Genomic DNA, 15,218 nt, shown 5'->3' on the forward strand with positions numbered 1-15,218 from the left:
AACACTGAGATGCCATCCCTACATGTCACCTTGTCTGTATTGGGAATTGACAATCATTCAGAACCATAATGCCAAAACTATATTTAATTCCTCAGGGGCAGTGACAAAACAGCCTTTCTCAGGAGAAGACTACTCACAAATTCTACCCACAACTATGGCATAACCCAAAGCTACTGGCAGTGGTGCAGGCAGGCCCCTCTGAGGAAACTCACTGTTCTTCAGGTTCTGGTAGAGCATTTATCTTTACTGTTTAGTTCACAAAAAAGGGAGGAAGGCTGCCCCCAGATGTCAAAATTCACATCTGTATATAAATCTATCTACACAACTCTTTCAAAGAATTCTCCACAGAAGAATCACACAATACAATACAATGAAAGCACAGTAACTTATGACTCAGACAGACCAACACAGGTCATAATTCCAGCTCATCACTTCTAGTTGTGTGACTTTTAATAACCTTCCTGATCTACAGTTTCCTTTCAGTAAAACTTCATGGAATTATTATGAGGTTAAATGAAAATGTTCAAAAAGCATTCTGCACATTACCTGCCAAAGAGTAGCGCTTAAAAAAAGTTACTATATTTCATCAAATCTAAAATATTATTGACTGTAAGACTCACTATTATTTTATGTGCTACTAAAAAAAGTACACTATCAATTAAACGATAAGTCAACTGTAATATGCATCCCAATTTCAGACATGTTAAAATGTAAAAAACAAAAATCAAAAAAACTTAGTTTTAGATACAAAGAAATAAGGAGGCTTACCTTTAGCCCAATACTAAGATTTCAACTAATGAAATTTTAACTAAAACCAACTCATATCAGTCACAAATGCTAAGATGTTTCAAGGGATAGAGTTAGGGCACCAAGAGATAAGGAGAAAAAGGATAAGAAATAAGGAGACAGAAGACTCCAGAAGGTGCCAAGGAGATATTTGTATTGTCCCAACTTATTTCAGAGCAGCCCTGACCAAATAACACAAAATTACAACTAAAGACCCATTTAGGACACTACTGACTGTGGCTCTAGATAACACTGGTCTATCTTATTTACTATCACACTGTTTATTCAGTACAGAAACTGAGCCTAATGTTTAAGCGTAAAACTCCTTTTATCAGGTTGATGCAGACCATTACTCTCATAATGAATTTTAAAATATCTTTATATAATTCAAAATAAAAGAGGCTCTAAAAACATACCTGTCAACAATCGAGCTCATTTTACTACAGCTTACGGTAAACAACATAACATATTACGTTTTCGTCTTGTGGTAGACATTTGTACTTCTCCTTGAGTGAAAAGAAAAATAAATGGCCATTAGTTTTCTTAAAAACTTACTTCTACAAACAAAATTTTCTTGAGAAATACTGTATGTCATCACAGAGACTTCAAAATGTTTTTGTTTTGACTGGTACTGGAAGCTGGAATACTGTTTTCAAGGAAATACTTTGGCTGGGGAACATTTGAGGCTTATATTCCTTCTAATAAGGATTATGGGAAAAATTCAAGTTCATAATTCACTATTATAAAATAACCGAAATGAAAAATCACTCTTAATATTCAGTATATACAGTCAATTCTCGTTATTCACCACAAACGCTGCATTAGCAGATCCTGAACCATAGCCCCTAGGAGAAATACTGGGTTAGGTTCCTGTGAGCCTTTTGGTCACAACGTCAACCGATCAATATAAAGCCTTGATTTATGTATATTTCTGCTTAAAGAAACCTTACTTAATAAATACTGTTGATTTATTAAATTGAATTCATGGCCAACAGCACTGGAACTCATGCCTGAATTCACAAAGTTTAACACACTCCATAAGGCACATCACATCCTTTTTGTGCTCAGGAACACTAGACAGCACTTGAGCACTATGCCTGGGGTCCATTTTAAACAGTGAACTCACCAAGAAAAAGCACAAAAATGTGAAAAACATGGCACTAACTATACGGTGAAAGGATATCTGCTTACAGTGTGAGAGTGGAAACAATAAGGCAGTCACTTTGTTCCACCTCAGCTGGGATATGCCTGTCAGGTGATTCAAAATTTTTTGTTGTTCTGCCCATGTCTGCAAGTGACCATGAAAGCACCATGACCATTGACTTTGGAGTTACAAAAAAATTTTAGCAAGTAAGCAAATTCACAAAAACAGAATCCACAAATAATGAGGATTGACTGTATATTATGACATTACTGTAAATAGGCTGTAATAACATCATCTAATCAGCATGTATCAGCCAGCCAATAAACAATTATTGAAAGCCTATTTCCTGCTAGACAATATGGTAGGCTTTGGGGATACAAGGATGAAAAGACATCGTCCCTACAGGCAAAAATTTGCAATTGAGTAGGAAGACTGATACCTAAATAATTATAAGGGGCATAATGAAGGCATGTATTGTGTAATGGCATGATTGGGAAAGAAAAATTACGTGTACCCATAGGAAACAAACAAGGAGGAGAGTCAGAGGAAATAACCATTGATGACAATGAGTCTGCCAGATAGTCTGCCATTGCAAATATGGTCCAGAAACCAGCAGTATCAGCATAATCTGAGAGCTTGTTAGAAGGTAGAATCCTGAGCTCCACCCCAGACCTACTGAATGAGATTATACATTTTAACAAGATCCCCATGTAATCTGTATGACTATCGATGTTTGAGAAGCAACAGATTAGCAGGAAGAGGCAATCACTGAAAGGATTCTAACCCAGAGGAATAGCGATTTGAAAAGGCACAGGCCTTCATGAGATGTGAAAGTATCACATTTGAGAAACCCAAGTGATAAAGCATTTTCTTTAGAGAAAAATGTAGGCATGTTTTAAAGTTTTTAAAGTAAAAGAACAGGGGGGATAGAGGTGAAGGTAAGACACATAGAGAAGATATAAAGAGTCCCACACCCACATGAATGAATTAAAACTTGATGCTTTAAAACTGAATCACAAACATACAAAGCTCAACAACAACAAAACACCAAAGCTGAATCACAGGCCTAAAATTTATTTCTCTATATTCCATACAGTCTATACAGTCTTCCTAAAAGTGTAAGGCAGTTTAAACTATATAAGATACTTATGTCCTATAAACATGAATTCAATATTGAATATTGAATTAAATATTTATTAAACATTATAACTGTTTTGAGGCATAAGAAATTCTCTTCTTTTAAATTTAAATTCTAGAAAATAATGTAAACTAACATGTAACTCTAACTAAACCAGAGCTGATTAAAGATGTTCTAAGAACACGAGATTCTAAAAAATTCCATTACTGTTTTCAAATGTATATTCCTGAAAGGAAGGGAGAATAACCTCTGATAAATAATGCTGCATTTTTTATGTGGTTATGGCTGCAAAAGTGGGGCTTCTTAAAAGGAAATTGAGTGGCAGAATCAAATGTAAAAATAAATTAAATGTAAAAATAAAAAGAGCTAACACCAGGATAAAATACAGTGATTTTAAGTGTCTGGGGCAGCATCAGCAGATAGAACACAAAGTTAACATAATTTTAGAGTCAGAAAGACTTTAAAGATCACTGAAGCACAACTCTCTGGTCCAACAGATATATACCATCAAAGTAATAACAAGAGATTTATTCTGTCTCTGGAACAAAAAGAACAGCACCAAGGTAATAACAAAGTTAATGTGGGTGGATTTAAAAAAAAAAAACAAACACTTTCAGTTTAAAGTTCAAAGGTTAGATCGGAACCTTAAATGGCACCCAGTAAATGCTTGTTTAATTATCAAAAGGCAGAAATAGGACAAACGGGGGGGGGGGGGGGGCGGGGGGCGGGACGGGACACCAAGAAATAGTGTTTAGACTACAGGAAGGGCCTTGCTGACTCTAATACCAGTGAATCAAAATGGTTTATGAGATAGAGACTGAGGCTATTTTGTTACTGTGGTTAACAATATTCTTCCAAAAATTATGTGTTGTTCAGCTAACCAAAAAACCTAAGACTGTATCTGTAACAGTTTAGCTTAAGATTTTTTCTCTACTTTTCCTGCCAAATGATAGGCATGCTATATTTAAGGGAAAAGTAAAGGAAGTAAAGGAAGAAGTACAATAGGCCTAAGTACCTTCAATCAATCTGGAAGAAAATTCCCCTTAACTTCATCACAAGGTTTCAAATTAACATTGACAAAACAAAGTGGTAATGAAGGAGCACCTAAAAGGTCTTGACTGGGGACTGAAAAGACCAGCCGGAGTCATACCGGCCCATGCTATGTATTCTAAGGATTCAGTTTTAGATGCCATGGGATGTTCCTAAACACAGCTGAACAGGAATTAAGTACATAATCTACTACTATGAAATTTTAAAAATTTATTAAAAGTTATTTTTTTAAAGTTTGACATTAATAGATCAGTGTGATATGCAGCAATATGTCTTTGGAATCCAAAGTTCACAAAGTATAAAGGATTAAGTTATGGCTAGCAATCAAATGCTTCTTTAGGTAAACAACTTGAGCTCAAAGTCATTCAGGGACATAACTTTCTACATTACCATGTTATAACAACAGAAGGCAATAATGACATAAGTCTTTTATAAAGACCATTTTAAAAATAAGTTTTTTAAATATTCATCAAATCAGGAGATATTAGTAACTACGAAATTTTATAAACAATTCAAACTTTGCCAAATACAGAAGTACAACAATGACACAAAATTAATAGACAATCTCAGTGCCTGGCAGTCCACGTTTGGAAAAGAACACATACGTAAAACAATATATCCTGTGTAAAATGGTGCAATATCTTATGACATAATTTGATACTACTTATGCTCTGAATCCTATGTGCTGTCACCCTCTCAAGGCTTTCCATTCCAACATCACTAATTCCTCCCTCTATAACTGGATCATTCTAATGAACACTAAACATGTCTCAGTATCTCCTACCTTAAAAACAAACAAAAAGGCAAAACAAAAAAAGCTAAAATTTAGTGTTTATTTTCACCAATGTATTCATGTACAAAGTTTAAAGAGTCCAAATAGTTTTTCAAGACTTATTAAAAATTAGAAGAACACTGATCCTCCTCCCCGACCCATATTGCCACATATAACCACTTTCATCTCTTCAACTTTTTCTTTTGATATTTATCTCTAATATCTTCCATTTTGTTCCCTCTTGATTCTTTCAAGTACAGGGTACCTGGACAGTCCCAGCTTATAAGAGTTGTTTCCCTATAATAATTAATAGTATCCTACTCTACTCTCCAGAGAGTTTTGTTTTGTAGGCATCATCTATCGAATTCCATTATGGAAGATGAGAATTTAGCACTCTTTCTCTCACCCATCCTTACTTCATATACATAAACACACTTCCCCCAACTCCCAATTTTGGTTAGGTGGGTATATTCAGGATTAACGTTTTGACTCTGTAAATGCAATTCACAGCTAAGCCATATAGTATACTACAATTACTTTCCCTTTCTGAAGAGTTTTCCCCAGTTAATAATTGCTTTATTATTTACCTAGTTTTCTATATACTTATCACCAATTCGGCCCCAAATTCTTCCCTATCTAAATCTATTCTCAATATCCTCAAAGACTTGATACATTTTACCAGTTTCATCTCACAGCTATTTCTTCTGACCTACTCCTACTGAAAGTGAAAGATCTCCATACCTGGTACACAGAGCTGCCATTTTGGAATCACTATTAATCCTAACCCTGATGATTTCCTGAGTCTCTAGCTGGGCTGGAGTCCGTTTCTTGATCATAAGGCTTCATTTTTTTAGTTATCTTTTTTTCTTTTTCCCAAGAAAGTGGAAACAGTAGGTAAATTTTCTGAGATTTCACAAGTCTGAAACTGCCATTCTCTATCCTTAAACAACGGTTTAGCTGCATACTGAATACTAGGCTGGAAATCATGTTTCCCTCAGAACTTTACAGGCATTGCCTATTGTCTTCTAGTTTCAGTGTGGTGTCAAGAAGTGTAAAGCCATTCTGATCCTTCATTCTTTATGGTGACCTATTATTTCTTTCATTCTGGAAGCTCTATGTTTAAAATTTAACAATGTTATGCCCTGTTGTGGATTTATTTTCATTCACTCAATGGGCTCTTTCTACCTGGATATGTGAATCTTTTAATTGTGGAGAATTTTCTTGAACTATTTCTTTGGTGATTCTCTCTCCTCTCTTTTCTCTTTTTGGAACTCCTATTATCTGAGCATTGGAGATCCTGGACAGTTGCTCTATGTTCTTATTTTTTCTCTCCTGTTTTCTATCTCTGTCTCTGTTTTACTTTCAACATACCAATTTTATTTTTTAACCCTTTTATTGAGTTTTTCACTTATTTTACTTCTTATTGTTTCTCCTGCATGTTTCACAAATGTAGCATCTTCTCTTGCCTCTCTAAAAACTATTAGATTATGTTAGTTTTGGGTTAAATTTTTATCTACCTATATAGTCTCCATTTCCCCTAACTTGGCATTTTCTCTTCTTATTTGGTCTTTGCTTCTCACATCAGAGGCTTTCTCAGAAGTCTAGTGATCTCTAGCCACATACTCATATTTAAGGGTGTGGCACTAAAAAGATCACTGGAAGCTCTACGGGATGGTTACTGACCATGAACTTTACTGCAGAGATATCAGGTTGGAATATTTCTTTGGGGAAATCCTAAGGTCAGTATCTTCAGACCTTTTTTCTTAGGCCAGTTATAGTTCCCAAAGAAGAAAAGATTCTTCTAAGATTCTAAACTTTTGCCTAAAGAGTATAAATATTTGGTAGACTGAGTTCTTAATCTCCCTGAATTCAGTATGGCACTCTCATTTTCAACTATGCTTATTGCCCCTCTATTTTACCCTCTCTTGATATAAAAACTCCAGTCTTCTGCCAGATTTGGGAAGGGGCAGTTGCCTTGGTTTCCAAAGTTAAGAAAAGGATCTATGGAGTATAGTCGCCTCTTAAATGGATTTGCAATAAATTGTCCTGTTTTTAGTTCCACCCTCACTCCTATTTGTTTTCAGTCCCACTCTCCTATTTCTAGAAGTAAAGAGTGCTTTCATTTGCTGAATATTTTAGAGGTTCTATAGTACATATAACTTTGTTTCTCAGCTTTCCCACAGTTGACTTAGGATTCTAGGATCTGCAAGTCAATTACTACAGTTCCTTCTGTTTTATGGGTTCCAAAATTTTGTTCCTACTGTTTCCTCTCCCATTCTCTCTGCCCTTATGGAGTTGTCTTTTTTTTTTACAAATCCTTTTACTTTAGCTTTATTAGGGTTTCAAGAGAAAACGGAATTTGTCCTGTTTGCCACCTTTAACTAGAAGTCCTCTGTTCTCTTCATCACTCTTAATTAGGCTTTCATCCCAACCACTCCACTGAGATAGCTCACTCTTCTAAAGTTATAAGTGACATTCAAGTAGCCAAATCTAATGACTGCTTTACTCTATTTGACCTCTTGACAGCAAGTGACAAAGCTTATCACTTCTAGCTTTAAATAATGTTTTTTCTTGGCTTCTGTGATAGACTACTTCCCTGTTTCTCCACACATCTCATTGGCTGCTCCTTCTCCTCTGATTAATATTGATGTGTCCCAAGGCTGAATCCTGTCTCTTTCTCTTCTCAATCTATGTACATTTCCTAGGTAATTTCATCCAGACATATGACTTTAAGTCCCTCTACATGGCAATAACTCCCAAATCCATACCCCTAGACCAGATACTCAACTCCAAAAACATGTTCAAACTGCCTTGTTGACATTTCTACAGGTATCTGTTAATTGTCTAAAATATCATATAACCAAAAGAGAACTCTATTTTCTTCTGTAAATATGCTTCCCTCCTGGTTTTCCTTCTCAATCTGATATCCATATACTGTTCCCCATCACTTATTTCCCAACACTTATTATGTTCCAGTCTCATTTGCCCTTTCTGTTCCTCAAGCATTCTACATACTTTTTCTCACTGCATGTAAAGCTCTTCTCTCAGATCTTTACATGGATGGGACCTTCTTGTTATTCATGTTTCAACTGAAATGCCTCTTCTTCAATGAAGCCTTCTCTGACTATGTAACAAAAGCAGTCACCAGTCTCTATTATTTTATCCATTTTAATTCTCTGCAAAGTGGTAACCACAAATTTCTCATTTTTTATTTGTTTTCCCTCCCTCTAGAATGCAATCCTCATGAGAGCAGGGACAGCTTCTGTCTTGTTCATCACTGTATCCCCAGAATCTAAAATAGTATCTGAAACACAGATGGTATAGACTAAATGTTTTGGGATAAATTAATACAACAGGAAAATTTTAAAAATAAAACTTTGTTCAAATACTGGTGAATAATAGATCACGAATTCTTTCATAAATTGTTCTAGAAAAATGTCATTCCGTGGTACATCTTATGATACAACCCTTTCATTACCGTTTGTACTTTTTGGATCTTTTGAACTGATTCTTCAGAAAATTGTGAGTTCAACGTAATCTTCTCTATAGCCAACCATTAGTCTCAGAATTCTGTTTAAAACAAGAAAAAAATTTAATGTTTATTCAACCTATATAGATGTTTAACGTGAAAAAGTTTTAAAAATAACTTTTAAACATAAAATTTAGAACTGTCATAAAAATGTGTAACAAATTTTAAATTCTATAAGCTACTTCTAAAATAAAATAACAAAAATCAAGAGTAAAACTAAAAGTTAGTGCCATTTAGAATTCATCTTAAAAATGGATTTTAATGTTTAAATCATGAAATGTGTTTTTATCTAGAATAGTTAAAAATAAACACAAATTTAGGGTAGATTTGATTTCTTTTTCTTTTTTTTTTTTTTTATTAGAGAAGATACAGGTCTACAGAGAAATCATGCAGAAAATACTGAGTTCCCATACACTCCCCTTATTATTAACACTTTGTATAAGTGTGGTAAATTTTTTACAATTGATGAACAAATATTATTATAACTGTACAATTAACCATAGTCCATGGTTTACATTAGGGTTCACAGTTCATATTACAGTCCGGCAGTATTTTAATTTTTATTCTCGTAACATACATACAACCTAAAATTTCTCTTTTTAACACATTCAAGTATATAATTCAGTGCTATTAATTACATTCACAATGTTGTGCTACCATCACACCACCATCTATTACCAACACTTCATCACCCAAAATAGAAACCCTGTACCCATTAAACAATACTCCCCATTGCCCCTTCACCCAGCTCCTGGTAACCTCTAACATACTTTCTGTATCTATGAATTTGTTTATTCAAGGTATTGCATATTAGTGGAATCATACCATATTTATCCTTTTGTGTCTTGATTACTTTGCTTACCAAACAGTTTTCAAAGTTCATTCATGTTGTAGCAAGTATCAGAACTTCACTCCTTTTCATGGCTGATCAATATTCCATTTGTATATATATGTATATACATGTGTGTGTGTGTATGTATGTACGTATGTATGTATGTATCTATCTATCTATCTACACACAACACATTTTGTTTAACCATATATCTGTCAATGGACATTTGGGGTGCTTCCACCTTTTGGCTGTCTCCTACTTGGTTTTAAGTACTTTGGAATAGAGCTACCCATTTAAAATTAAAGGCATGATCCTTAGCAAAATAAATCAAGAGTAACTGCACAGGGCTGCCAGAATATTTAGTATTTAATAGGTTTCCTATGAATTAGTCTCTAGTAGTTACAAACACACATTACTTATGATGAAGTAAACATTTAGAAAGTTTCATTGATAGAAACAAAACTTTAATCAAATGGTTGCTTTAAGAATTCTAATTAAAGTATACGAATTACTTTCACTGAAGTTTCTGTATCAGCTAATGTGGGGGAAGTCATGACCCAATACTGACTGATGACGCTTTACATATTATTTATTACCCATTAAGGAGCTGACTGCTCAGATTATGAGTGATTTGCATTCTGTTTCTTCTCCTGACTCCCTCACTTTTTTTTATCAAAAAAAAAAAAAATTGCCTACTTTAGTTCTTGCTTTCACCTTTAAGGAGAAAAATTAGGGTCAATTTCACTCAATTAAAATTTTGATGTGGAAAGTACTTCAGGTGCCTGTCAATTTCAATTAGCAATGATCTTTCACTCATTAACAAGGAATAGAAGGTATTATTATGTTCTTACTATTTTTCAGGAGCAACTAAAAATGTTGCTGCCATTGTAGAAGTAGGATATCACTATAACATTCTCATTGTTAATGCTCTTTTAGGTCATGAGCTCCTTCAAAGCAAGGATGATATTTTATTCATTTATTACTAGGACCTGTCAGAATCCTTGATACGTTAGATACTCAATACTTGTTAGTAAATAATTCAACTGAGAGCAACCCAACACTACCACAAAGTTAAAGCAAGCTTTTACACTCAGTATGCTTCTGATCATCCAATGTGTTCCTGATCCATTCTAATTTTTTTAAATCAAGCATATACCAAATATGCCATACAATAATAAAAAGAGGGAGCAATGGAGACAGAGGGAATCAAATAAAAATAAGAGGTCTGGGGGAAAAAAAAAAACACCAGGAGCAATGGGACTAACTTGCTAAAATGTAAATGAGGCAAAATTCAAAAGACAAATCCAATGCCCTACTTGGTTTTAAGTACTTTGGGGGTGAGTTACCCAGTCAGAACTAAAGCTATTAAAACCAGCATGCTGGAGAAGGGGTAAGTATAGAGATTAAAATATGGGTCAGAAAGGCACTGGGTGGAAATTTTGGGGCACGTAACCCAATCTTCCTAAGCCTCAGAATTCTCACCTAAGGAGGATGTGGTGAAGAATAAAGGAGATATGCATTATCTTATATCCATTATCTTACACACTGAGGTAATACATAATATTTATTAACAAAATGAACACAAATGGTAGCTCCGTCTTTAAAAAACAAAATAGAAGGCTTGGTTAAACATTTGCATGCAGCATAACAAAGGGTTACTATGTTTACTATATATTTAATAAGGGTTTGCAAAAGTTACTCAGAAAAAGGTTAAAATTAAAAAAAAGAGCAAAAAGTAGTACTAAGTGAACCATGAAGAAAACAAATGGCTAATAAAAATAAAAATTATTCCTGGTAGAAAAAAGAAGCAACATAAGTAAAAATATGACACAGTTAACCATTAATTATTTTTGAAAATACTACTTCATAAACTTATTAAGCAGCAAATACTTTCTAAGCAGAAAATACAAGTGTCCAACATTACTCTACTGCTAGTTTTAAAATGGTGAAACAGAATCACTTATGTAGATATGTGCAAGGGCTATGTGAATATATAGGCATGTCATCAGGAAGTTAAGAAACCCTCCTGAAGAAGCAATACCTAAGCTGAGAATTGAAGAATGAACAGAAGTTCACCAGAAAAAGAGATGGAGAAATTTGATCTATGTAGTATATGCAAAGAACTGTGATTTTAAATTACTACAAAAAGTTCAGCATTACTAGAATAAAAATCTAGGGATGGGGTGAGGTAATACAGGTGGTGCTAAGAGATGAGAATGGTTAGGTAAGTAGATCATGAAATGCCACTTGAAGTTAAGATTTTTTTTTCCTAATGGCAATATGAAGATGAAAGGTTTTAAGGAGGGAAAGTGACAGATCTTTTTCTATGTAAAGAGCACTTGGGCTACAACATGGAGAATGTATTGGAAGGGGGCAACGTTAGTCAGGAAGACTAATAGAAATAGGCTACTAAAATAATTCAGGCAAAATAATATAGAGACAGAGGTTATAAAAAGAAACATGAATTTAAGAAATACTAAGCATATGACTAAACAGAACATGGTGATTAACAATCAGAAGAGAGAGCAGGGAGCAATGAAGAGTATAACCCAAATTTTGGCTTAAACACATCTGTGGGTTGGATAAAGAACACAGGAGGAATGGTTTGAGGGGAGTGAGAAGGAATGATAATGAAAACTGTGGCTAACATTTACTGAACATTTACTATGTGTAAGGCATCGTTCAAAGTTTTCTCTCATTTAAGCCTCTCAACAATTATATGTGGTAGTCTTCTATTATTATCTCTACTTTACATATGAGGAAACTGTCACACAAAGAAAATAAGTGAGTTAGCCAAGGTCAGCGGTGAAGGTGAAATAAAACCCTGATAGCCTACCTTGAACTATGCTCTTAATCACAAAGTTACATATGCCTCAGGAATGAAGATAATGGATTCAGTTTTGGACGTGTGTTTCTAATATCTGTGGAAAACAGGAGGAAAATGTCCAGTAAGTAGCTGGAAGTGAGAGCTGGCATTCAGGAATGAACTGAGTGAAGACGGAGATTGTGAGACATCAATATATATTAGCTACATGTAAATTAGGGTCAAAGATTAGATGGGCTTCCCAAGGAAGACCATATAAAATGAACATATAAAGAACACTAAGAATGAAAACTGGTGAAAAATTACTATTTTAGAGACAAGCAGAAGAGTAGCAAGTTAAATGGGGAAGAGGCGGGACAAAGAATTTAAAGGAACAGGTTCTGGAAACAGATTTCCTGGGCATGATCAGCCACTTTACTAGCAGTGGGTCTCTAGCAGAGCAATCACTTCTCTATAAGTCTTAGTTTTTTTCTCTTCTAAATTGGAGATAATAATAGCTCCTACCTCATACAGTTGTTTCAAGGATTAAATTCAATAATATATATTAAACATTTAAGAGAGTATCTGGAAAACAGAAAATGACCAATAAATTGTAGGCATTGTTAGTGTTTAGTATCACCAAGTAGACAAAAAGAAAAGGACCAATCAGAGAGGGAGAAGGAAGCCTAGAAGAGTCAGTTATAACTCAAATTAAAGAAAAAAAGTTCAAGAAGTCAACAGTGTCAATACTTCAGTGTGGACAAGATAATGGCTCTAAAGTGCCATTCTATTTAACAACAAGGAGTCTGATAACTTTGGTGAGAGATGAAATAGATACTGATCACTGATTAAGAGTAAACTAAGACATATGGTATGTGAAAATATCTCAATAAAATTGAATTAAAAAAAGAGTAAACTATGCCTATTTTTTCTCACAAAGAAAATTTGGTAAAATGTATCAACAGCTTGAAACTATCTATTCCCTTTGAGCCAGTAATTTCATTCAGAGAAATAAAGAATTAATGAAGTACCCAAAGTTTTATACTCATTGCAATATTATTTAAAATAGTAAATCTAGAAAGACATTAAATGTCCAATAGCAGTAACAGTGGCCATCAAAATATAGCAAACAAAAACCTAAAATACCAAAAGGATCAACTGTGATTATTCCTGAGCAAGTTTATGGATATCTTTTACTTTTTTTTTTATTATCTTCTAGATTGTCTCCCATGGATGTGCATTACTTTCATAATCAGAAAAAGTTAAGTGTTGCATTTTTTCTCTTTTCTATTAACTGCGCAAAACTAAAGCCCTGGCTACACATAAGTAGGTTATACCTAAAAAGATAAATTACAATATGTTATGCATTCCAAAGAACAAAAAACATGAGTACCAGAGACTATTTTCTTATGTACTGTTCAAATAATTTAAAGGAAATAAAAATTTTCAACTCAGGAGTCTGGGTTAAAAACGGAAAACTACAATAATTTTTTTTCTTACCTAATAACCTACTGACCCACTGACCTACTTTGGAATTTAGGTTACTTAAATCTGATATCACAGATATTTCTGGGACTGCTGGATCTATTGAAATTAATTAAAAACAAAACTGACATTTAATTGACTAGTATAACATAAAACCCAAGCAACAATCTTTAACTACATCTTATTACCTTATGAAAAATTGCCACTTGCTTCTACAGATTACTGGGTTTTTGTACTATAAGCTGAAAAGACCCAAATATTTTTAAAATTAATTTTTTTACTATAAGGAAAGGTGAAATTAAACAATAGTTTTCAATTTATTCAATATTGAATGGGAACATTAGATTAACTCTACAATTGATATAAAATATTAGCAAGATGAAAAACATTGTTTATTCAATTGTAGTTACAAAAGCTTAACTTAAAACTTGACACTCTAAGAACAAGGGTGTCCCAAGCCAACATCTTATGAACTAGATCTCTTAGAGAGGATTCTGGCTCACAACAAACTAATCATACAATACTCAGAGCCAAATGATAATAAACCTCTAGTATGTCAAATGTCAAGACATGAGGTATTTCTCAAACCTCCTTAAATAAAAGCTGAAACATGATTTCCCTCTCTTAGCGGGAATATTATGTCTGAGCTCCTTATTCAAGTAATGGACTGGTCTGGCCTACCGGGTACCTGAGCACCTTATCCCCTTACAAGTGATGAGGAGACTGAGGCCTGAGTCTCTCCCCAACCTCAAATGAGCCCCACAAAAACAAGACCTGAAACTTAGGGAGAGCTCAAGCCTGAACATTACTGAACCACACACTGAATTAGGTAAACCATAACTGTGAACCTAGACCACCCTGCACCTGGCTTCTACATTAATGTCAGCAGGAAGAAGGGGGGTGGGGGGTGGGAGCAGGGCAATGACTCTGTGGTAGGCAGAATAATGGCTCCCCCAAAGATATGATGCCCTAATCCCCAAAACCTGTGAATATGTTACCTTACATGGCAAAAAGAGACTTAGCATATGCCAATGTTCATAGCAGCATTATCCTGAAAGCCAAATAGTGGAAGCAACAAAAGTAACCATCAACACAAGAACAGATAAGCAAAATGTGGTAAATACAGTGGAATATTATTCAGCCAAAAATAAACAAGGAATTCTGAAAACTGCGAGAGAGAAGCAACATGTCACATACAAGGGAGCCTCAAGATTAAGTGCCAATTTCTCAATGGAAACCATGGAGGCAAGTAGGAAGTGGATGACATAAAGTGTTCAAAGCAAAACACTGACAACCACGAATTTTATTTCTGGCAAAACTGTCTTTAAAAACTGAGGGAGAGATTAAGACATTCCAAGATAAAAACAAAAGCTAAGGGAGTATGTCACCACTAAACCAAGAGACACAAGACAGAATTCTGTAGATTCAAAGGACAAGATAATAGATTGAAGCCACGTGAAGAAATAAACTACTTCAGTAAAGATAATGACATGGGTAAATACAAATGCCATTATTATTGTATTTTTGATGTGTAACTTCACTTTTTACTTCCTACAGTATCTAGAAGGCAAACACATAAAATGTAATGATAAATCAGTGGTTTGGACCCATAACATGACAAGAACTACACAAAGTTGGGGAAATGGAAAAGACATAGGAACATAGTTTATGAGTATACC

General features: G+C 34.4%; 1 protein-coding gene across 8 annotated transcripts in view; it reads right to left on the reverse strand.

Moving 5' to 3' along the window:
* CLOCK (clock circadian regulator) overlaps positions 1–15,218 on the reverse strand; it is a 147,804-nt gene that overhangs the window by 62,417 nt on the left and 70,169 nt on the right. For 5 of the 8 annotated variants that reach the window (XM_037829843.1, XM_037829842.1, XM_037829837.1 and 2 more), the window contains exons 3-4: positions 8,369–8,460; positions 1,203–1,292 (exon numbers count right to left, since the gene is read on the reverse strand). In XM_037829843.1, coding sequence (XP_037685771.1) covers positions 1,203–1,249 — 47 coding nt within the window. In that variant the 5' untranslated portion in view covers positions 1,250–1,292; positions 8,369–8,460. Of the gene's footprint in view, positions 1–1,202; positions 1,293–8,368; positions 8,461–12,087; positions 12,128–15,218 lie in introns of those variants that run through there. The other 3 variants (XM_037829841.1, XM_037829845.1, XM_037829844.1) reach the window with 3 other exon arrangements.

The sequence above is a fragment of the Choloepus didactylus genome, chromosome 3 (genome assembly GCF_015220235.1).
Source record: "Choloepus didactylus isolate mChoDid1 chromosome 3, mChoDid1.pri, whole genome shotgun sequence".
Lineage (NCBI taxonomy): Eukaryota > Metazoa > Chordata > Mammalia > Pilosa > Megalonychidae > Choloepus > Choloepus didactylus.